The sequence below is a fragment of the Littorina saxatilis genome, linkage group LG12 (genome assembly GCF_037325665.1).
Source record: "Littorina saxatilis isolate snail1 linkage group LG12, US_GU_Lsax_2.0, whole genome shotgun sequence".
Taxonomy (NCBI): domain Eukaryota; kingdom Metazoa; phylum Mollusca; class Gastropoda; order Littorinimorpha; family Littorinidae; genus Littorina; species Littorina saxatilis.
Window position 1 is genome coordinate 36,878,944 of NC_090256.1, and position 24,303 is coordinate 36,903,246.

General features: G+C 40.2%; 1 protein-coding gene across 1 annotated transcript; it reads right to left on the minus strand.

The window, feature by feature from the left end:
- Positions 1–750: 750 nt before the first annotated feature.
- Positions 751–24,156, minus strand: LOC138981841 (ADP-ribosylation factor-like protein 5B). Its single transcript, XM_070354942.1, has 6 exons — positions 23,904–24,156; positions 20,434–20,494; positions 16,059–16,206; positions 11,981–12,064; positions 9,279–9,430; positions 751–6,632 (listed from the first exon to the last, which is right to left on the minus strand). Exons 1-6 carry the CDS (start codon positions 23,947–23,949, stop codon positions 6,584–6,586), a joined length of 540 nt encoding a protein of 179 aa, XP_070211043.1. The 5' UTR covers positions 23,950–24,156; the 3' UTR covers positions 751–6,583.
- Between the last annotated feature and the right edge of the window lie 147 nt (positions 24,157–24,303).

Below are 24,303 nucleotides of genomic sequence, written 5' to 3' on the forward strand. Positions count from 1 at the left end.
ACGCATTTCTATATCTCTATTCTTTTTAACTTTCTGAACGTGTTTTTAATCCAAACATATCATATCTATATGTTTTTGGAATCAGGAACGGACAAGGAATAAGATTTCAATCGATTTCGGAAATTTAATTTTAATCATAATTGTTATATTTTTAATTTTCAGAGTTTGTTTTTAATCCGAATATAAAATATTTATATGTTTTTGGAATCAAAAAATGATGAAGAATAAGATAAACGTAATTTTGGATCGTTTTATAAAAAAATATTTTTAATTACAATTTTCAGATTTTTAATGACCAAAGTCATAAATTAATTTTTAAGCCTCCAAGCTGAAATTCAATACCAAAGTCCGGCCTTCGTCGAAGATTGCTTGGCCAAAATTTCAATCAATTTTATTGAAAAATGAGGGTGTGACAGTGCCGCCTCAACTTTTACAAAATGCCGGATATGACGTCATCAGACATTTATCGAAAAAATAAAAAAAACGTCTGGGGATATCATATCCAAGAACTCTCATGAAAAATTTCATAAAGATCGGTCCAGTAGTTTACTCTGAATCGCTCTACACACACACACAGACAGACAGACAGACAGACACACACACACACATACACCACAACCCTCGTCTCGATTCCCCCTCTATGTTAAAACATTTAGTCAAAACTTGACTGAATGTAAAAACAAGATATGCTCAAGTCACAAACACACACACAATTACCTCCCTTACACCGAAGAAGTATTCACACAAGAATAAAACATTTACCATTTATTCAAACTCACATAAGTTTTATACATCAGAAGATACACACTTCAACAGCAATTATAACAAGTTACAAGGACAGTTTGAAGTACATGTAAGCTGGATTTTTGTTCATTTCAGCAAAGTAACTGTGGTTCTAACAATTAAGCCTAAAACAGCAGTCATGAAAATAAAAAAAATCATTTTTGTTTATGAAAGTCAATGCTACTGCTCAACAGTCTACAACCTTCTGAATGTATTTTCAGGTGAGTAGAATCACTCTTCACAAAATTTACAATAAAAAATAGGTTTAAACTTGATGAGTTGTCATTTAGATGTTTCTGTGATATCCACCTTTATCAGTCAAAATGTTGAGAAAGGAGGAATTACATCAGATCGAGACATAACCCGAGAACATGCAGAAAGAAAAAATAATGTTTATGGAAGTCTATTTTTTCCATACAGATATTTCATTCACAGATAATTGTTTTCAGGGAGGAATTACAGACATTTCTGGATTAAAAAGCAACAACTTACTATTGCTTTTATTCTCCTTTATGTTCAAAATGTTATGCACACAAAAAGGAAAGTCATATTAACAATTCAAATGCAGGAATTTTACCGAAAATGTCACCTACCAAACACAATTCATGTCAAGTCCATGGGGTACATGAATTAAAGTACACATGTTCTATCTGAAACAAGGAGTTCATATACATTTTATGTTTTGACATGAATTCCATCAATGTTTACAATACATGTTCCATTTGAAATAATGACTTATCATACAGATTTCATTTTGTCTCAATCAAAACCCAGCCTAAACACATCATCCAACACAGCACAGGACACATGATGTCCTTGCCCACAAGACACTTCCTGTCATCCACTCACAAGCTTGTACTCAATAAATGTAGCTCATAAATTCGCCATGGCTGACTGCCAGGCAGTGGAACCTGCTATTTTAATAGCAGGTTCTGCTCGTCAATCTGTGTTTCTTAACGTCATGCAGTGATCTGTGAAAGGGGCAACACTGGAAACAGACTCAACAATTAAGGCATCCAGGTAGACACACACCAGTTGCTGCCCCTTATTAAAGCATTCTTACACTCTTCCTATGACACATTTAAAAAAGTAGATACAAATCCTGCGCAGGCATACAATTACCGTATTTAACGGATTACAAGACGCACCGTTTTATAAGCTGCACCCCCGACTTTAACAAAAAAAATTGGGACGAGCCACGTATAGGCCGCGTCACTATATTAGCCGCCGTCGAAAAAAATATAATCACATCGTGTGAATCAATCAAAACAACCAGGCAAACGAAAGTATGGCCGTTATTTGGCAAAATCGGCTCCGAGAATAAACAAGTGAAACAAAGAAGAAAAGTGAAAAAGTTTGAAGAAAAATATCACACACACAATTTGTAACCAACACACACATGTAGTCCCGCCCGGAATAAGCTTTTTTGGGATGATTTACGACTTTTGCGCACATTTCGAGCAGGCGAAAACACAACATGGCGGCTCTCGCTCCTCCAACTACTGCGAGACACAAAAAAACAAAATCTCGAGCGCGCGAGATCCTGATACATCCGGTGTTTCTCTGTACGCTATCTTGTCACGACGACTTGTTCACAAACGAAGATTCGCGAAAGAAAGAGAAAAGCGCCGAGTCTTGAGTAGAGAGCTAATAAAGTACCGGTAATTGCTAATCGAGCGAAATAAAAATCCGCGGCGACTTCCATTAGGTGAATGCTATTCAAGTTTAGGTAACGTTTTAGCCGCATCTTTTTATAAGCCGCAATGCGATTTTTTTTTTAAAAAGGCGCGGCTTGTAGTCCGTCAAATACGGTAAGTTTATTTATTGGCACGAAAATTAAGGAAAGAATCAAGTTTAAGAAAAATAGCATGTTTTTTCCAGGAGTGGTCCTAATGATTTGTTTGTTTGTTTGTTTGTTTGCTTAACGCCCAGCCGACCACGAAGGGCCATATCAGGGCGGTGCTGCTTTGACATATACAAGACAGAAGTCGCAGCACAGGCTTCATGTCTCACCCAGTCACATTATTCTGACACCGGACCAACCAGTCCTAGCACTAACCCCATAATGCCAGATGCCAGGCGGAGCAGCCACTAGATTGCCAATTTTAAAGTCTTAGGTATGACCCAGCCGGGGTTCGAACCCGCGACCTCCCGATCACGGGGCGGACGCCTTACCACTAGGCCAACCGTGCCGGCGGTCCTAATGATAATCTATGACCATGCTAGTACTTCTTCAAAGACAGAATTACATAAGAATATGACAAGAACAATAAAACAAGTAAAAAGAGAGAAAAAAACAGCAACAAAACCACAGAAAATTCTCACTGATTTTAAGATTTTTACAATGAGATTTCTTTTACTTTGCTGATCAACTTTTTCAATACACAAAAGAATATCTTATTCACACAAAGCTAAATCCAGAACAAAAAGAAGAAATAGAAGACCAAAGACAAAAACACATTTTTACAAACATTCACTTTATCTGTGCACACAATCAACCTTTACAAAGTACTGGCATAGGTTTGTCAACGTGTTCATGGACATGCATACAGACATAACAATGTTAAGCACACGTCCGCATTCAGTCAATTCGTCATCTTACTTACATTACTACATTACATTACCCTTCACCTTCTAGTATATCTATATAACATATTGTTTGTCTATACAGAAAACAGGGCAACTTTAACACGCAATCCACATGAGCATCATTAATCTATTGTAAATATAAAACTCTATGACCAGCCACCCATAACATCACACCTGTACACTAATAGCTAACGCATGATTTACATCTAAAGTGAACAAAAATAATCATTTCATCAACAAATCATCACTAAAGTTTAATTTTGTATAAATTCAGAAAAATCTTAGTAGATCATGATTCTCATTTATGGTCAAATTTTTTTAGTGTGGTCATGCACATCATACTTACAAAAGCATGAAGAAATTACAAGCAGCGCACATTCAAGAAGTGAAATGATGTACTTTTAGAGGAGTTTACACTATGATCCAGTAACTATCAAGAGCTTCCGATTCTCCCTGAAAACGAACACAAGAAATGCAATTATCTTCAGCACCTGCAGATTCGCAATATGGTCGACAGGCATGAACAAATCACAGAAAGACTGTGACGGTACTCTTAACACCACCAATTTTTTTTTATGTGCATGCATGTTTTTTTTCAGTAATAATTGATACAGCATGAACATTCAATAAACTCCAAAAGATTGCAGAGCACATCATCACTTAATCAAAAAAATTTCATGAATTCATACAAGGTCATTTAGCCTGAACACTATGTAATCAAAGTCACGTTATTCTACAATTGAAATTCAATCAAGTTGGCATTTTAATGAAACAGATCCTGTGATTGGTCAGAATGCCCCAACTCACTAAAAATGACTGGTCATGAATTGTCGATAACCACTCGCTAAAAAAGCCATTAACCACCTGCTGGCAAGGCGCATTGATACAACCTCAGCTAGTCTCGGTTAGCTTTGAGGGTCATTTTACAAGCAGGAAATATGAAGGCCAACGAAATACCGAGACCATAAGGTATGACGTCGAATAAGTGACGTAAGTTGATGCATGAATTCTTCCGGACTACGTCAGTCAATTCCAAAGATCGCTTTTGTGATGACAAGAATTTGTTTTAAAGTTTGCTGTCCAGAAACCCGTCAAAAAAGAAGGGAAAATGTATGTGAAAGAAATCAAAACAGGAACAGAGTGATACGATAGGAATACAGAGACATATTTCTTGACCTTTGCAGGTAGGTGGACTGAAAGTAGTGTGTGAACAGAACAGAACCAATTCTGTCTGTTTACCATCGCATGAAAGCAGGACAGAGATCGTTGTCAGATTGAATTACTATAACATTAACATGCTTCCATTTGAAACTTCTCTGTCTTCATCGTGAATTGACGACCTCTCAAAGTCTAATTGAAGCCCTCCGTCGCTTCGCTCCGTCGGGCTTCAATTAGCTTTGGTCGGGCGTCAATCCACGATGACGAACTCGAAGTTTCAAATGGAAGCATGTTAATGTGTAAATGTACAATGATTTCCTAATCGACCTCCTAAACCAACCCTGCCACCTCTAAGAAACATCAAACAATTTTGTACACAAACTTTTTGAAAGAAAACTTGTTGAAATATAGAGCTTACTATTTTTCCAATATGTTTATAGACATACATGTATTAATAATTTTTATGCCAAGGAATACTTTTTGAGCATCAATTAAATGTGCTATCAGTAATCATGTGTCTGTGATAAGACAAATTGAAACAAAAAAGAATTATCTGTCAGTGCAACTTACATACATGAGCAAAAATACTGGAAAAGGGAGATCACTCATTCTCTTTGAACCTAAATACATGAATGTTATTTGAAGCCAGCATAATAGTTTCAGCCAACCAATGGGATGTCAAAATCATGAAAATGTGATGTCAAGAATTATTTCACAAACAATGATCGAGCAGCTAAGGCCTAGTATCTAATCCAATGTTGTGCGCCTGCACTCTGACCCAAACGACAGATTACGCTTTCTCAATCACTTGTATTATTCCACTTCACTTCTAGTCTCGAATGAATGATCTCCCCTTTATAGTATGCAAACTATAGACTCCACAATCAGTTACACACAACAAAATGAAACTCTTTCAATTTAATGTCATCAAATCTGAAGAAACAACATGACTAGCCAAGCATGTATTTTCTTTTATAATATTTTTGGCTCATCAAATATTTTCCTTCGTAAAAAAAATCTAAAAACAAGGTCATTATCACAAACTTTCTCTCCTATTCATGACTTGCAGGACCCCGTGACCCAGCATAATTAACAGACCCAAGGTGAAGGTTTGTTGGGTGCAAATGAACTTCCAGTTAAAAACATGTGGACAACACATGTGGAAACCTAACTACAAGATGGATTGCTTCACAGGACTGATCAGCACATAGAAGGCCAATTCGCCGTAACTTAGCTGCAGCTACTCATTTTGCGAAAAGAAATCCTCGTGAAAACGTTCTCTCACAAAATTCTCACATCCTACACTGCGTGGGAAACATTTTACCTGTTCCGATTTTTCTTTCCGCAGAGACAATGAGAGTTTCACAATCACTTTCAGCAATTACGTCCCTTTGTTTAAAAACATGATGTAATGATTAATTTGACGCGGTCGTGCTACACTTTTCTGAATTCTTGTAAAAAACACGGAAGTTTGTTTTCCCCCAACAAAGGGGAAAGCCGAGACAAATAATGGCGAGAACCATGCGCTAAGTCCGATACCCTCCTGCAAGTCATGAATTCTCTTGCACTGGTGAAGAGAAACACATCTATCCCTGCCCACCATTCTTGCACATAAACGACTAACATTTGATTTGCAGATTGTACGTAACAAATGTTCTCACAGAAATATCTCTGAACTTTTTATGCAAAAATAGATTTCAAATTTCAATCACCCACTATTCATACCAATGGAGAAAAAAAGCAATCGAAATCGGATATTGTTCTCAAACTCTACTCTATTCCTCACAGAATCTGCTTCCACTGGTAATAACTCAGAATCAATCAGTATACAAACTGAAGTTATATTAAACAATAAATCTCTGACCATAATTTCATCACAAACAATAGCCACCACAGTCACCGTCCAGCATGTACACACACACAGATCATGAACCAGTGTCACTGTCAGACAAGAATTCTCTCACACCACCAGACAATGGAACACACACGAACGCCCCGACTTAAAGGCGCTGCACAACGTCAATTCATTGTGGAATAATATCATCAGGCATCGTCACCTCCTGCGTATATGGCTTGTGATCCACTCCAGGCCCTGATACAGCCTGCACACAAAAGAGAGACAAAAACTTCAATCAATCAATCAATATGAGGCTTATATCGCGCGTATTCCGTGGGTACAGTTCTAAGCGCAGGGATTTATTTTTTTATTTTTTACATTTTTATTTTATGCAATTTATATCGCGCACATATTCAAGACGCAGGGATTTATTTATGCCGTGTGAGATGGAATTTTTTTACACAATACATCACGCATTCACATCGGCCAGCAGATCGCAGCCATTTTGGCGCATATCCTACTTTTCACGGCCAATTATTCCAAGTCACACGGGTATTTTGGTGGACATTTTTATCTATGCCTATACAATTTTGCCAGGAAAGACCCTTTTGTCAATCGTGGGATCTTTAACGTGCACACCCCAATGTAGTGTAAACGAAGGGACCTCGGTTTTTCCTCTCATCCGAAAGACTAGCACTTGAACCCACCACCTAGGTTAGGAAAGGGGGGAGAAAATTGCTAACGCCCTGACGCAGGGTTGAACTTGCAACCTCTCGCTTCCGAGCGCAAGTCAAAGGCAAGTACAGTGGAACCACCCAACATTTAAGACCTTGCTTCTAATGTTCTGCTCATAACGTCTTTAACTTTGGCTCCCTTTTGAGACCTTATCTTCACAATTTCTTTTCCAGGGATCTCTACAACTACCAGACAAACGGGGACCCCAACGTACTCACAAACCAGGAATCTTCAAATGAGGACAACTTCCCAATCCTGTGAGAAGAAGTTTGTTTTTGTTTGTTCGTTCATGGGCTGAAACTCCCACGGCTTTTACGTGTATGACCGTTTTTACCCCGCCATTTAGGCAGCCATACGCCACTTTCGGAGGAAGCATGCTGGGTATTTTCGTGTTTCTATAACCCACCGAACTCTGACATGGATTACAGGATCTTTTTCGTGCGCACTTGGTCTTGTGCTTGTGTGTACACACAGGGGTGTTCGGACACCGAGGAGAGTCTGCACACAAAGTTGACTCTGAGAAATAAATCTCTCGCCGAACGTGGGGACGAACTGGATACAAATCCAGCACGCTACCGACTGAGCTACATCCCCGCCCGTGAGAAGAAGTTAAAGCAGCAATACGATCCATCAAGGAAGGGAAAGCTCCAGGAGTAGACAACATCCCTGCTGAGCTGATAAAACATGGAGGAGAGACAGTTATTGATATCCTTACAAGAATCTGCAACTCGATCTGGCAGACTGGAGAGTGGCCAACAACTTGGACTTATTGTCACTCTTCCAAAGAAAGGCAATCTACAGCAATGCCAGAATTATAGAACCATCAGTCTCATCAGCCATGCCAGCAAAGTAATGCTGAAAGTGCTGCTGAACAGGTTGAAACCACAAGCAGGAGAAATCATAGCTGAAGAACAAGCTGGTGTCCACAGCGGAAGAAGCACCACAGAACAGATATTCAATCTGAGTGTTCTGTGCGAAAAATACAGCCAACACCAACAAAACGTCTACCACGTCTTTAATGACTACAAAAAGGCGTTTGACAGGGTGTGGCATGACGCACGATGGGCCACAATAAAGAAGTACAACATGGGCCAGAGGCTGGTTCAAACCATCAAACATCTGTACGAAAAATCCAGCAGCGCAGTACTTGTACAAGGCACAGTGGGAGACTGGTTCTGCACATCGGTTGGAGTCCGACAAGGCTGTCTCCTGTCACCAACACTGTTCAACATCTTCCTCGAGCGTATCATGACGGATGCTCTTGAAGACCACTCTGGCACAGTCAGTATCGGAGGTCAGGTCATCACAAACCTTTGGTTCGCCGACGACATTGAAGAAGTGAGTGAAGAAGAACTTGCTAACCTGGTAAGCACCCTGGACGCAACATCCACCGAATGCGGGATGGAGATCAGCGCAGATAAAACAAAGCTGATGACAAACAACAAAGAGCCAATTAAGGTGAAAATCACAGTCGGCGCAGAAGAACTAGCAACTGTGGAGCTAGCGGTTTACTAATCTCTGGGCCATCATCAGCGAAGAAGGATCGAAGACCGAAATCCTGGCAAGAACTGCACAAACAGCAGCAGCAATGACAAAATTAAAACTAATCTGGGAGAGACAAGAACATCAGTCTATCATCCAAACTGAAGCTACTCCGTGCGCTGGTTCTTTTGATTTTCCTGTATGCATGCGAGTCATGGACCCTCACAGCAGAACTGCAAAAGAAGATCCAAGCTGTGGAAATGAGATGCTTCCGAAAAATCCTTGGCATCTCCTACAAAGAACACATAACCAACGAGGAAGTCCGCAGACGTTGATCACTTTGAAGACCTGTTGATCACCGTAAAGAGGAGGAAACTGAGATGGTATGGCCATGTTACAAGAACAGACAGGCTCTCCAAGACCATCCTCCAGGGCACGGTTCGCGGGAAGAGGAGACAGGGAAGACAGAAGAAAAGATGGACAGACAACATTACAGAATGGACAGGGAAAAGTTTCGCGACAACCCAGAACATCGCTCACAACCGGCACAGGTAGAAACAGCTGGTGCAGCGCTCGTCAGTGCAGTGCCCCTACGACCCCGGCGGGTTACAGGATCAGTGAGCAGTGAGTGAGATCTCCTTTGTAAGCATCTTTACGATCAACTTAATTTCTGTCTGCAGAATCAAATCCTTACCCTTCTCCAGTAAGGCCGCAGCAGGCCTGTATGTGCCAGACGTGATCCTTGACGGACGTGAGGTTGAGCTGCTGGGAGATTTCTGCGGCAGACATGCAGCCCTTGATGTCCTGCTTGTTGGCAAACACCAGCAGCGCAGCTTTACGCAGTTCCTGAAATCACACAATGCCGTCTGTTATACCAGAGAAATGCACCAGGGTCATTAAAACCAAACCTGAGGCCATAATCAAGATAGCTGTGCGGAAGAGACATCACATACTGAAAGAAGAATGACAAATTTCAGCTTCATTCTGTTTGAAGTTGAAGCTCACATGGGGCCAAATGCAAACATTGTTAATCACAGAAGCTGGACATGAATAAAATCTTTAATACCGGCACAGAAATAACATCCAGGTACATCCAGTGTAGAAAAGTTCAGATACTACACTTCCTCTTTCTTTATTTGGTGTTTAACGTAGTTTTCAACCACGAAGGTTATATCGCGACGGGGAAAGGGGGGGAGATGGGATAGAGCCACTTGTTAATTGTTTCTTGTTCACAAAAGCATTAATCAAAAAATTGCTCCAGGGGCTTGCAACGTAGTACAATATATGACCTTACTGGGAGAATGCAAGTTTCCAGTACAAAGGACTTAACATTTACTTCCTCTTTACTAACCTTCGCTGGGCAAGATGGATTCATTGTTAGACCTAACAAGAAATTATTACTGCATTCACAAAACATGCCAGTGGCAGGATTGAATGATTTTTGAATGCATGGAGATAAGTACAGCAGACTTCCACTAACTCGCGGTCCACTAAATCGCAAAGACCTCTTGGACCCCGAAAAAAACAGGACCGACCTTTTTAAAAAAAATTACAAAATTAGTGACGTGAAGGCCAAAAAATAGTACAGATCATAAAAAAATTGTCTATTATAACCATGCTATCTCTCTCTGGGTCTGATGGCCTTTGATCATGCAGTAAATTGTCATTTCATCTTATCAGTCTCTCTCTCTTTCTCTCCCTCAGTCTCTCCAAATAGTGTTCTACGTCTGTGTGTGTTTTCAGGTTGTGTACATTACGGGTTGATCGAGACCTGCGAACAAAAGAAAAACAAACCTTTCACGCGCACGTGCCCCACTCAGTCAAGAAATTCCATGCCACGATCGGTATTGTCAAATTGGCCACGTGCCTATAGAGGTTAAGTGTCTGACCAGTCAGTATGGCCAGTCAGACGTGCAGTTGAACACTCGAGTCCAGCTAATTGCGATCTCTGCTAGACGGTCCGGGAGGCCACAGGCACCAATCAAGTGCTTAAACTGCGCTTCAGTCTTCTGCAATCTAGTCAGGCATGCAATTAAACACTCGAGTCCCGCTAATCGCGATCTCAGCTAGACGCCCCGGATTTTCTACAGGCGCCATGAAGTGCTTCAGCTTCTTGCGTTTCCAAACGAAATAAAATAATGTGGTAATTCACCATGGCTTGCGTTCTGTTCATTGTCGGTTAGTGTGTGTGTGTGCAGCAGTGAGTCGCTATACAGCCTGTTCCAAAAGAAACGCAACCAACCTGTTTGCAAAATCAAAGTGCAAAATTTATTTTGCAAATAATATTTCATGAAGTTACATACGTGACGACATAGGGACAACTCAAGTTTCAACTGAGCTGGCAATACAGTAGAAAATAGCAGTGACTTCTTCAGCTGGACTGACGGCAGAATGCCTCGTTTGTCTAAAAACGAAAGAGAGCGTGCTATTGGCATGCTTGCCGCTGGCCAAACGGGCCAAGCAGTCAGTCAGGTCATGAAAAGATTTGGAAATGTACCAAAAATGAAATATGTAACTTCATGAAATATTATTTGCAAAAGAAACGCTGGTGGAGGACACATCCGTTATTAAACGCAGAAAAGACAGCTGCGTCAGAAAAGGGACATAAATTGTGCTTCAATTGTCATTGTTTTCCACTTTTATTGTTAAACCTGTTTTGTTCCACATGTTGTGATTTGGAAATGTACCAAAAATGAAATATGTAACTTCATGAAATATTATTTGCGGAATAAATTTTGCACTTTGATTTTGGAAACAGGTTGGTTGCGTTTCTTTTGGAACAGGCTGTACACGTACGGTGTACGTCTGTGTCTGATTAACTTGTAAGTTTGTGACGACGTATGAGTCGGAGAAAAAAGAAAACAAATCGTCATCTGCTGATAAAAGAAAAAGTGTCATCGCAGTTAATCTTTTGAGAACTTAGATGACAACAGAAGCGTCACACTTGCGAGAAACGCAGTAACACATACACACACGCACATACACACATGCACGCACTCACACGGCAAACGCACACACGCCAACGTGACGCTCACAGGCTTTTTGTGACCAACAAGGGAAATAACCGCGTTTTTTTCTGACTCAGAAGAGAACGTGGTTTCTTCCCTTTAATTGGACCCCAAACTGCATCGCGAATCGGATATATCGCGATCAAAAATCTTTGGACCCCAAGTTAGTGGAAGTCTGCTGTACTGGCTTTATCGGCATGGTCCAGATGCTAGTACTGTTACTTGTGAAAACAAAATGAAAAAGACCTTTGCTGTTGAAAATAAAAATATGTCTGGGAATTCATTTCAAGAAAAATGTTGATTCTTCTGATTCTTCCTCACAACACCCCATGGTTTTCTTTGGAAACAGCAGAGTAATTCTAACAGAGAACAGCTGCATCCCACTTACCTCTGTCGCCAGCATTTTGCACAGTTCCTCTTTGGTAATGGAGAGTCTCTCCCTGTCTGTACTGTCAATGACTAGGATGATGAACTGTAAAAGAAAAGTGATAACACTAACAGTCGAAGCAGCCGACAATCTCTGACCGAAACGATACAGAACAATCTCTGTCAAAATGAAAGGCTTACTTTTGTCCTTTTTTGTGTGTGCAAAAGCTGTCTTTCAGTAAAGTTAAGTCTGCTTCTTACCCAGCCATCAAGTACACAATCCAATCAAACCTTATCACAAGTGAATGAAATACTACAAGTTAACATCACTGTTCATTGGCTCTATCGATGCCTGTTTTTAACTGCTTCCTTCCCTTCATATGATAAACCGTCCATAGATCGTCGTTCTCCAGAACTAACTCCTCAGTATGTTATCGAGAATAGAGGATTTTGGGAAATCCTTTCATGCAATGACGTCAGCGCCTTTCGGCAATTGGTCAATGCATTTTATATCAATAATGTCAGTCTCGCTTGAAATTATCGCTACTTGATATTGCAGTGTTGTTGCCAGGCCTCGGTCTTCGGTCTCTGATGCATTCTTTTCTGATTTGACGCATTGGACCTAGACTTGTCCGGTCGATGGACCAAAAGTTTTTACGTTTCGGTGGTCAACTGACCGATACATATTCGTACAAGGCAGACAAGGTCTGCAATGAATGGAATGGGAGTTGCAAAGTTGGAAAACAAACCCCGATCGAAATGCTCATGTTCGCTACAAGTGAAAATGCACTTGGTGCCGAGTCCGTGTTTGTCGTCATTGACACTCGAGGCTGCGCTTATGGAAATACCCGATCCAGCCAGTGTACCTATTTACCGAAAACGACGCAAACAGCGGAAAGTTCATCAATATAATACTACAGCATGGTAATGCGAAGATCAGGCAGAATCCCTACATTCGCACACAGGGCACTGTATTGGAAAGGGTAGGCCAGGAATGCCAGGCTCTTTTTCCTCGCAAAGTTTATGAACAATTAAAACTAGGAAGCAACATCAGATAATAAAGTGTTATCATTGTTCAATGGCTTTGTCATTTTTACGTAAAAAGATAGATTTAACTCCGGACTGTAAGTTATTTTGCATTGCATGTATCAAAGGTATGGCGGTACAATTTGGACCTATTGTTTTTTAAAAGCCAGGACATTTGGACCTATTGTTTTTTTTTAGGGAGGTCCAAATGACCTATTGTCTTCTTAGGCTGGCAACAACACTGATATTGCTTTCCAAACTTATACGAAGTGACCGGGAGCGTACGGTCAGTTACTGAACTAGCCCCGAACAGTGAGATATAGAGAACAGTACACAAATACGAATGGAGAGACTCGGAAACTCGAGTCACTAAGTCGTTGCCACGCTCGAGAACTGAAGTGTAATATTTCAAGTTAAAATCTCCCTCGACTACAGTGCGACAAAATAGCTCAGATGGTAGAGTGCCCGATTGACGGTGCGCTAAACCTTACTTTTGTGGTCCAGGGTTCGATCCGCTTCGACGGCAATAATATATTTTTGGGGGTGGGAACTCGTAATTCTTGTATTTTATTCATTTGCTTCATTCCAAACGTTTTAGATGATGTAATGGATTGAAATAGTCAAAAAGTTGCATAATTATTGAGTACTTCCAACGCGACAATTTCCCCAGACTGAATTTCCCATTATGTTTTATTTTAGTAACCTCAGCTTTGGTGAAAATGTAATGCCCTATAGGTAACACTGCAACTACATGTAAATGATGAGACTGACAAGAAAACGTACAAATCCCAAATACGAACGGGGAACCGACTAGTCAACAAATGCCGCTCGTTCGATAACCCCGGCAGGCACATGGAAGATATGGTTGCAGTTCAAGTATTTGTTTTCACAGGTTGAGGTCAAGAGCCTTCGTGCCGGGTTGGTATACTACGTTTGCTTGCAGATCCGGGGTCTTTAGTTCGAGTTCTATACTTGGCAAGTCTTTTGTAAAACATCTTTTCTCAGTTTTTCAAATTTTTCTTAACTCTATATACTTGAATTTGTTTTTGTTATCTCAAAGATTTTGAGTGGTGTATTGAAAATCGAATATAGGGCATGAGTGCCATTAAACAGCTTTCCCACAATTACCATATTCTATTTTCAGTGAGGGATATCCCCAAAGAAAGGTCAAAGGGTGTTTTTTATAGCCCCATGAAATCTGCGGAACGCATGCCAGGGCAAAAGGTTGTGATGCACGTGTTACAACAGGGTCCTGGCTATGAACATCGCTCACTAGCTTGTGTTTAAAGGTTGACACTCTGACATAATTATGCACAGTAGCAACATGCCCCCACGAAGAAAACTGAGCAATTTGAATAGAGGAAGGGCTATAGGATGGCTACAAGACGGTGTTGCTGCCATGCAAGTGGCCCAGAGGCTTGCAGTGGCTCCCTCTGTCATCATCAGACTAAAACAGAGATTCCACGCACCTGTAAGAGTGCAGGAGCGACAACGTTCTGGTCGGCCCAGAGTCACCACACAAAGAGAGAATCGCTTCATTCAGAGGCAGGCCATGCAACAAAGAATGGCCACGGCAAACAACATTAGGCAACGCCTACAAGCTACCACCAACACTGTTGTTAGTGGTCAGACGATCCGAAACCGCTTACACAACTTTGGCTTGCGTGCAAGGCGTCCAGTCCGAGGAACAACCCTGACTGCTAATCACCGAGCAGCTCACCGATTCTGGTGCACTCAACATGTGAGGTGGTAACGTCAGCAGTGGGCTCAGGTGTTGTTTACAGATGAGTCCCACTTTTGCTTGGAACCTGCTGATGGTCGCATCCGAGTGTGGAGGCATCGCGGAGAGCGCTTCCCAGAAGGCGCTGTGCTGGAACGGCAGCGTTTTGGCGGAGGCTCTGTGATGGTCTGGGGAGGGATCAGCACACGTCTAAGGACACCTCTGTACCATGTAGTGGGCAACTTGACCGGTGTCCGCTACCAGAATGAGATCCTCCAACCCCTGGTCGTTCCAGCCCTCCAAGCGATCGGCCCTCGTGCGATTCTTCAGGATGACAACGCACCTCCCCATCGCTCTGCAGCTGTAAACACCTTCATCCAGCAGGCCAGGGTCAACAGGATGCTGTGGCCAGCCAACAGCCCGGACCTGAACCCCATAGAGCACATGTGGGACGAGCTTTGTCGTCGGGTACAGCAACATCACCCTCCTCCTGCCAATCTGGGTCAACTGCTGCAATGGCTCCAGCTCCTAGGAGTGGAATGGAGTTCCCAGAGCATTCATATGCAATCTGATCCACTCCATGCGCCAACGATGTGTTGAATGCCGGGCACACAACGGAGGGCACATGCGTTATTGACACCGATTCACATTGTTGTGAATTCCATTTTCGAGGGTTGTCACGTTTGACACACTCTAGCTAAATTGTCGCTGCCGCGTTCGATCTTTGCTTTGTTTGTCAGTACTCCTTGGTTGTTCAATTATATAATTTAAAAAAAATGAAAGAATTCGGTTTTGTGTGGCATACTTGTAAAAAAGTGATCCTTAACTTATTTTGAAGAGTGTATGGCTGGATTGAAATTTTTCTTAACCGCAATGTCATCACAAATTCCCAACCTTGGGCAATTAAAGATTCTGTATATATATATATATATATCAGTCAACGTGTGTACAGACCAGCTCAGTGCCTGAGCCCTCTTTGTGTAATCACACCCACAGGTGTTCAAATACAGCTGTAACAAAAATCTGTGATGCATCATTGCAGGTCAGAATATGGTGACTCACGCAAACATGAAACTACCTAATACCCCCCACCTAGAACCGATTATGGCTGTTTGAAGTTTATGGCAGGGAAGAAAAGTGTCATATAAAATTTTACAATTCACAAAAAACTCCACTAGCGTGAAATTCAAGAGCATGCATGCGGAAGTTGTTTCCCACAAACATAGCAGAAAAAGGCAGGTGAAACTGAAAGGAGATGGTGAGACTGAGAAGGGGAATAAGCAACATGGCGAAAGAAAACACACACACACACACACACAATGACATAGTTTTGACACACAAACCAAGTATTTACCTCAGAATTGGAGTAGTAAGTATTCCAGGAGGCTCGGAGGGACTCTTGCCCCCCTATGTCCCACATGAAAAAATGGATGTTTTTCCATACCACCTCTTCAACATTACTGCCAATTGTCGGCGAGGTGTGGACGACTTCATTCATCAAACTGCCAAAATCAAGGAGGAGACAATCAGTAAATGCGGAGTCTACTTCCAGTCTCTACTGAATATATTTGTAACTGAAAGTAATTTATCCACCAATTGCATGACCAAATCACCAGGCATAATTTAATTGACAAGCGATTTATTCTTGTGATACATGTACTACCATTATACCTTACTTCACGCTCATTTCAAATTTCAATTTGGTTTTGATGAACAATAAAGGTACATGACAACACAGTTGACTCAACAACAAAAAAGTACAATATTTTATCTAGATTTCTTGCAAAAATGAATGAGATTGGCTCTTATTCTGAATCTAAATGCAACAAAGGGAAAATCCAGCAAATGTACCAATTGATGCTTGTTTTTTGTGTTACTGTTAGTTTTAAACCTAAATAAAATAAAATGTGAAATTCCCTTCAAAACTTCTGGTCTTTCAGTTTCACTTGTTGTACAGTTGTAGCTGAAAGAGTTCAAACTTTTGACTCATATTTCAAGGTCAAATTGAAAAACACCCTGAAGTAAATCAAACCAAAACAAGCTAAATCCCTTATTTGCACAGACTTAGGTCCTCCCAGTGCAACTAGTGAACTACCCAGAAAAAATACATATATATTGCCTAAAAAGCAGCACATTGTAAGTTTTTCCTTTTTGATTTTAGTTTTAGCTCAAATTATGTAAATTGTAACAGTTTCATGTGTTCATTAAATGGTTATCATTAATCAAGCTTGCATACAAACTTATGCAATTACATGAACAAATACTAGCGTTAAGTCTAACAATAACATAACTATGTATACCATAATATGGTCACAGGCACAAAATGGCGTCGAGTCAGAAAAAGTGATACAACCTCCGGAAAAGGTCTCTTGTTGATGCTTCTTTTTTATTTAAAATCGTGAACATGAAGAGCATTGACGAAGAAGGTATTTTTCTCGGCTCGGACATGACTCCGTAGTGTGTGGTTCACGTGTGCGGAATATAATCGATGTTTTGTTGGTGATTATTGACGGTGATCTGTTGCAATTCTGTGACACCTAGAACAGTGTGCTCGGCAAACTTTCCCATACTGTCAGATCACTGTCCAAAATATAGAAAAAATACGGAGATTCTATTCTGAAATGGTCGGTCTTTCCCTTGCAAAGTTTGAAGTGCCCCGAAATTTGCCGAGTCGAGCTTACCGGAAGATTACCATAGGCTAGAATGTACGTCATTCTCTGTCGTGATTTTCCGGCCGAGTGTATTAATGAGCCGACATTCATTCTCAACTTTTAGAACAACAAAGTTTCTGTTGATTTTCGATGAAAAATCATTCTTCTGTGTGAAAATAAGTTTAAAACACGAATCCGATGATAAACAGCTGTACGGGAAAGGTTTTTCGGCCAACTGCGTGATGCGTCGTGACGCGTTAGTTATGTACTATATTTTCTTCCGCGCATGGACTCGTTTCTACAAGGGGTGTGAACAAACTTTGTTTACTGACTTCCAGCCATGCGATCGTAGTTTCATTTGAAGAAGTCTGCGTTTGAAACGAACGAGAAATAAGAGAACACAGGAGGTAAGTGTTTTGTCGTGATTCTTTGAAATGTGTTATGTACACAATGATGGTAAGTTTTATCAATTTTGTAAGTCATATTGCTGTTTGAAACGTGTTTTGTTTGTTTGTAACGATGGTTGAGTGCAAGTCGAAAATATCGCGCGCTAAACGAAGTCTCCGATCTGACGCACAATGAAGAAATTTTATTTTGATTGTTCAGATACGAAGCTGTTGTCGTGACGGATAACGTACGATGCATGGTTAAGCTAATACAAATAGAATCTTTGTACAAATAGGTGGAAAACATTACTATGTTGATTTCTTTTGTTCCTGCGTTGAAAGGGACTTTCTGACGGGCTAGGAAATCGGTTGAGAAAGTACGGTGCGATGTTCATAACGTCACATCATGAGATTACTGTCTTCGGGCTAGGCGCGGAATATTTACCATTTTTATCAATGATTTTCTTTGATTTTCGTTCTTTCAGACTTGTGGTTCATTTTTTTGTTGTTCTTTGTAAATGACCGAGTTATGAGATTCAGACTTTTCTCTGTGGGATTCGTGTTTTCTTCCATGACTGCGTGTACATAACTTCACACGCCTTTAGTTCGAGATAGCTTGTCTGGGTGACGTGTGACATTATGTACACGTTATTGAAATCTTGTTCTGAAGGCTGTGCAGTAGAGAGTTCTCTACTACGATAAAATCTTGTTCTTTTTTGCTAAAAGAATTAAAAGCTGAGCAGTAGATGACTGCATTCAGCTGTTTTTATGACCCTGAAAATGTTCATAACGTCACATCATATCGTTTTGCTGTGATGATAGCAGATAGTGTAAAATCCAAACATTATATTTATAGCAAGCATTTCAGAAACTATACATGCATCTATAATTGCACATCGTTTTTTCTTTCAGATCACAAAAGCTACTGCTGAGGGAGCCTGGAAGGTCTTCCTGAGGAATTGGGCTGTGGGAAGAGAATTTTTTTTGTTTGTTTTGTTTTGTTTTTTTTGTTTGTATACCGGTGTGCAACATCCTGCGAGTCTTCAAGGAGGACGGCTACATGATGTCCCTTGAACACTGGGCTTTTATTTACATGTTTGCTGCTAAATCTTTCTGGGGGCATAGCCCTACATGAGACTTATGGCTGAGACCAGACTTTTTTTGTGAGCTTCAAGATTTTTATTTACACATCCTGTTTTAACCATCTTCAGAATTGATAACTTATTTCACAATCATATTACACTTATATACTTTTTCATGTATTCTTGTTCCTATGTCTGTTGATAAACAGTGATCATTTCCCAACTGACAAAATCTAAGTGAGCAGTACTCACCAGCACTCAATGCATGAAAGATAATCTCCTGTTGTAATGTTATGTACATATTCTCATTTTTCTTGCATTTTCTGATGATGATCTGAATTTATGTTCCAGGGCTGCTAGTTGCTTTTTTATTTGTACCTTCTGTGTGTCATTTGTTTTCTTATAATTTCTGCCTTTGTAGGTGTGCATCTGTTTAAGATACATCACTCAGAATCCTAGGTGTCTCAGTGTGGCGTTATGTACAATGTATTTTTCCCTCTTATCTCTTACCTGCTACATATGTTATCTTGTTTTTTGATTTAAAATGGTAACTGTGTCCCTTTGCTACTAATTTCTTTCTCAGATTTGTTGATTGCAGTTATTTTGGCACCATTTTTAGCTGATATGGGCACTTTCATCCTCTGACTTTGCGTGCCGTTATGTACACATAGGTTTCTTTTGCTGTATAGTGGATTTATGGTGGTTTCATCCACAACTTTTACTTCTTAAGGGTTCTTCTCATTTATTTGGAGATGTCCATACATTTGTTTGCCTGTTGGGTCAGAATGTTCTTGTTTTAATGTATCTGTTTTGGTTATGTCACGCTGTGATGTTATGAACAAAGTTTGACTGCTGCTGTTTATTTTTAATTGTCTAGCTCCTATAACCGGATTTTGCTTGTTTGCCACTTTAACTTCATAGTTGTAAGCATTTCTAACTATATTTGATGTTGGTTTCATTCTGTGTGGTTAAATTGTTGTTTTAATCTCGATTTTTTAGCAATTATTTACGGATGAAGTGAAAAAGGATGTTATTCCTTTCATCCTCTGTGATTACATTTCTCCTTGCAGTGGCTGTCTGGTGTCTATCTCTTTTACATGTATTTTGTACTGAGGGGTCAGAAATCGTCTTTTGTCACCTTTTTTGTTGCATTTTTGTGATATGATGTGACGGTTATGTACACAATGCTCTAGTCGGGTGTAATAATGTTAGATTTTTGTTTTTGGTGTTGTTTTGATATTTAAAGTCATTTAATGTGGGTTTTTTGCTTGGGTTATGTTTATTTTCTGTCATAGTGCACTTGTAAGGTTAAATGAAGTTTGTGACGTTGTGACAAGTTATGTACATATGCCGGGATTTAAATTTACTAGTTTGTTAAAAATAAACTACTTTTTGAACTTATAGTGTGTTTATGAGCTTATAAGTGTGACTGGATTTGTCTAGCCTTTCTTTGTGTGTCTCCTTTTTAGGTTAAAAGTTTTCCTGAGCATGTCACAGTTTTAGACTCCTTTTCATGCCTATATATGATTAGGTGCAAGATAGCACACAGGATGTAAATCTACATGAAGCTAATTACAAAAAAGCAGTAGTTCACTGGTAGTGGTACTCACAACTGATACAAAATCGTTGTTTTCCCAGCATTATCAAGCCCCACAATGATGACTTTGTGCTCTGAAAAAGAAATTAATATATTGTGAGCAAATGATCATTATAAATTATGTAAATGAAAATTCACAAAAATACCAACACAACGCCAATTCTTGAAAAAACATTCATTCTTGTGTTGGACCAGCAATCAATCATGTACACCACCTTAGAGTCTGAGTCAGACTCGGAGCTGTGAAAGGGTCTAAGGTGACCCAAAGTGGGCGCATTTCTAGTGTAGGTGCACTTCCTGAGTGCATTTCCTGGTGATTTTCTCAGAATCACATATTGATGGGGGTCAAGTGACACTCTGCTACAAGTACAAGTACAACCTGAAACACAGTCATGGTAACCTAAAGTTTGTTGATCTACAAAAGTTCTGACACAAACATGTAAGTGCAAAGGAAGATGGCATTTTCTCTAGATAGTTAAAATAAATTAACATTAATATCAATAACAACATGGCTACAGTACATGCAGCAAATCATACTGCAGCTTTAATGTCAAAATAGCGACATCCCCTTTTCTGACGACTGACCACCTTGTAGCCAGTGTCAACATTTGTCATCACCCAGCACATGCCCTAAAGCTGTAGTCGTCATGTATTACCGATAGACCATCAGGAGCTGTAGTCAGTAGTGCTTGTAAAGTAAGTTTTGGGCTACTGGTCAGTCTAATTCAGTAATTGCTTAAAATCTCCCCTGCAGGGCTTTTTTGTTAATGGCCTGTGCATTAGTTGTGACATAGTTAATAAATATAGTGGCCTTCAGCTGATCCCGCCTACCCTTAACTTTCACTATTGTTGGACCGCCCTCACCAAGACAGATGGGGAGGGAGTGAGAGGGTAGCGCAGTTCAACAAATTAACTCAAAAAAAGTGTTGCTGCCTGCAGACCTGCTATCATTATTTTCCCCGTGTTGTAATTTTGTACACATTCTATAGGTGTGACCGTGTGCGTTCACGAACGGAGTGGGTGAATTATGCTTAATAAACATACAGACATGTATTTATGTAAAACTACAAGCATAAAACATTAACAGTTAACAATAACACTTCTCTTGACTTGAGTTCATGAGCTGTTTTCTGTCACTGTCAGAGCGCTCTTTATTAGCTCATGTGCAATCGTTGAGAAATGGAGGACGGCGAAACCATGATCAGATTCAGATTAAGAACCACAGTTTGTGAAAATTCAGATTCAGGCAAATATCAAACAATTCAAAGACCAGGAGTATGTTCTGCAAAGCGAAGAGAGCTCTGACACGGAACATTGCAAGAGAAGAAAAACAAAGTTTTCAAAAGTGAATGAAATTGAAAAAGTATGGGAGTGTTTTGTTCTTCTTCTTCTTCGCTCATGGGCTTAGACTCCCACGTTCACTCATGATTTTAGCACAAGTGGAACTTTACGTGTATGGCCGTTTTTACCCCGCCATTCAGGCAGCATACGCCGATTTCGGGGGAGGCATGCTGGGTATTTTCGTGTTTCTATAACCCACCGAACTCTGACATAGATTACAGGATCTTTTCCGTGCGCACTTGGTCTTGTGTTTGCGTGTACACACGAAGGGGGTTATGTCACTAGCAGGTCTGCACATAAGTTGACCTTGGAGATCGGAAAAATCTCCACTCTTAACCCACCAGGCTGCAGCGACCGGGATTCGAACTCACGACCTCCCGATCAGGAGGCCGATGTCTTACTACCACGCCACTGCGCCCATCGGAGTGTTTTGTTGATGTGATTGGCAAACTAACTCATGCAGTAAATAAGAAAGAGAATGAACACTGCTCAACAGCCAACCTCTCTAGTACCCTGTCATGAAACTTGACAAGCAAATTGTTGATAAAGACTCCTCCATGTTATTTTTTACGACCGAGTTGTCCGAACAATTTCAAGGTCGTTAATTGGAGGTTTTACTTAACATGCGAAACCATTTCAAAGCTGAAAAACTGACCATTGTGTAAATAAGACAGAACTAACATGCATGAAGGTCAGCAAAATCGAATGACTGACTTATTTGAATTGAAACTAAAAGAATGTAACTTGTAAATGTACTAGTAGTAGTAGGGCCTAACAAAACAAGAAGAGCAAACGCTCGATCGAGTCACTTTCGCAGTTCTGAATATTATATGAGGCATCAGATGGACAGGAAGAAATTGCTATTCACAACACAATACAGATGTAAATAATTTGATGTAAAGAATAATCCTATAAAGTTTGAATCAAATCCGATGAATAGTTTCAGAGATATGATATTTCAATTTTTTTCCTTCAAGACATACCTGTGACCTTGAAAAAGGTCAAAGGTCACCAAAGCAGACGTCAAAGTGTAGAGGTCACTGGGAGTCACGTTCACATAAAATTTGAGCCCGGTCACTTTTATAGTTTCCGAGAAAAGCCCAACGTTAAGTTGTGTGTTGCCGAACAGAAAAGGCTAGTTATCTCCCTTGTTTTTCTGATAACGTTCGTAAAAGGCTACAGATGTAAATACTTTGATGTAAAGAATAATCCTACAAAGTTTCAATCACATCCGATGAACTTTGTCAAAGATATAAAATGTCTAATTTTTCCTTTGACGCTGACCTGTGACCTTGAAAAAGGTCAAAGGTCAATGAAACCATCGTTAAAGTGTAGAGGTCATTGGAGGTCACGACTAAACAAAATATGAGCCGGATCGCTTTGATAGTTTCCGAGAAAAGTCCAACGTTAAGGTGGTGTCTACGGACGGCCGGCCGGCCGGACGGCCGGCCGGACAGACTAACACTGACCGATTACATAGAGTCACTTTTTCTCAAGTGACTCAAAAATAGGTGTGGTTACGGTAACCCGACCTACCCTATTTTTAGGGGCCGACCCTATAACTTTTTATTACATTTGTCAAAACAAAACAAAAAACCCACAAGAAAACGAGTGCAGAAAACGAAATGAATGCGAAAGCGCCTGAGTCGCACACTTATTTCCCTGTCAAGTAGGTTTAATTTGTACACATTAGAAAAAAAAGGTAAAAAAAAAAAGTGATTGCCTACCTTCCTACCCTATTTTTTTTGGGGGGGGGGGCTATGTTACCGTACGTAACCACACCTAATTTTTTTTTTTGTGCCTAGTCTACTAACAGTAGCTTACTAATAGTAATACTAACTACCAATTTCTACAAAAAGCAAATATGATTTTTAAAAATAAGTACATCCTCTATGCAATAATAACGTGTGTTTTTTCTCTCAGGAATGCCAAGATAATCATCATTGCCATCATGTTGACAATGAATGAATGATACTTGAAAGTCTAACTCGAGTCCCTTTGTTAAAGGTTTTAACTTTTTTTCTTGAATAGACTTCTTAGGAACTGGAAACTTACATCAGCTACAATATGATCGACATACATATCAACAGACGACATGACCGACATACAATTACACACAACAAAAACTGTAGGTCGACTCACCTTCGTTGTTGAAAAGACTCCACAGTTTGGAAAAGAGATAGCCCATTGTAAATCTACAGGATTGATGAGAGTAAAATTGGGTCAAATGATGACCATTCTAGCCGTCTACACAAATACACATAAACACTGACTTAATCCAGAACACGACGATACATCCTACGAATTTATATCAGATCAATAAACGAAGGGGAAAGCCCATAAACTAAATTTTTCACAGCTGTTCCCACAGTGAATCAGAACCGGAAGTTGATGATCTCTGACCTCTACGCATGCGCGAGTTTTGACAACCTTATACCGCAAACTGTGCAAATACTGTCACTCCGAAAACTAATTCTTCGCTTTCCCCATGAACTTCTTGCTGCAGTTACTACCAATCATTTCAGAACGTTTGAATACGCTT

Bases quoted from the DNA above. Each gene is read 5' to 3' on its own strand.
- LOC138981841 (XM_070354942.1), bottom strand. From the start codon at position 23,949: ATGGGCTATCTCTTTTCCAAACTGTGGAGTCTTTTCAACAACGAAG. The intron at 16,207-20,433 runs GTGAGTACCACT...TGATTTTGGCAG, and splicing joins ACAACGATTTTGTATCAGTT to TTTGATGAATGAAGTCGTCC. The intron at 6,633-9,278 runs GTAAGGATTTGA...TTTTGTGTGCAG, and splicing joins TGCGGCCTTACTGGAGAAGG to GCTGTATCAGGGCCTGGAGT.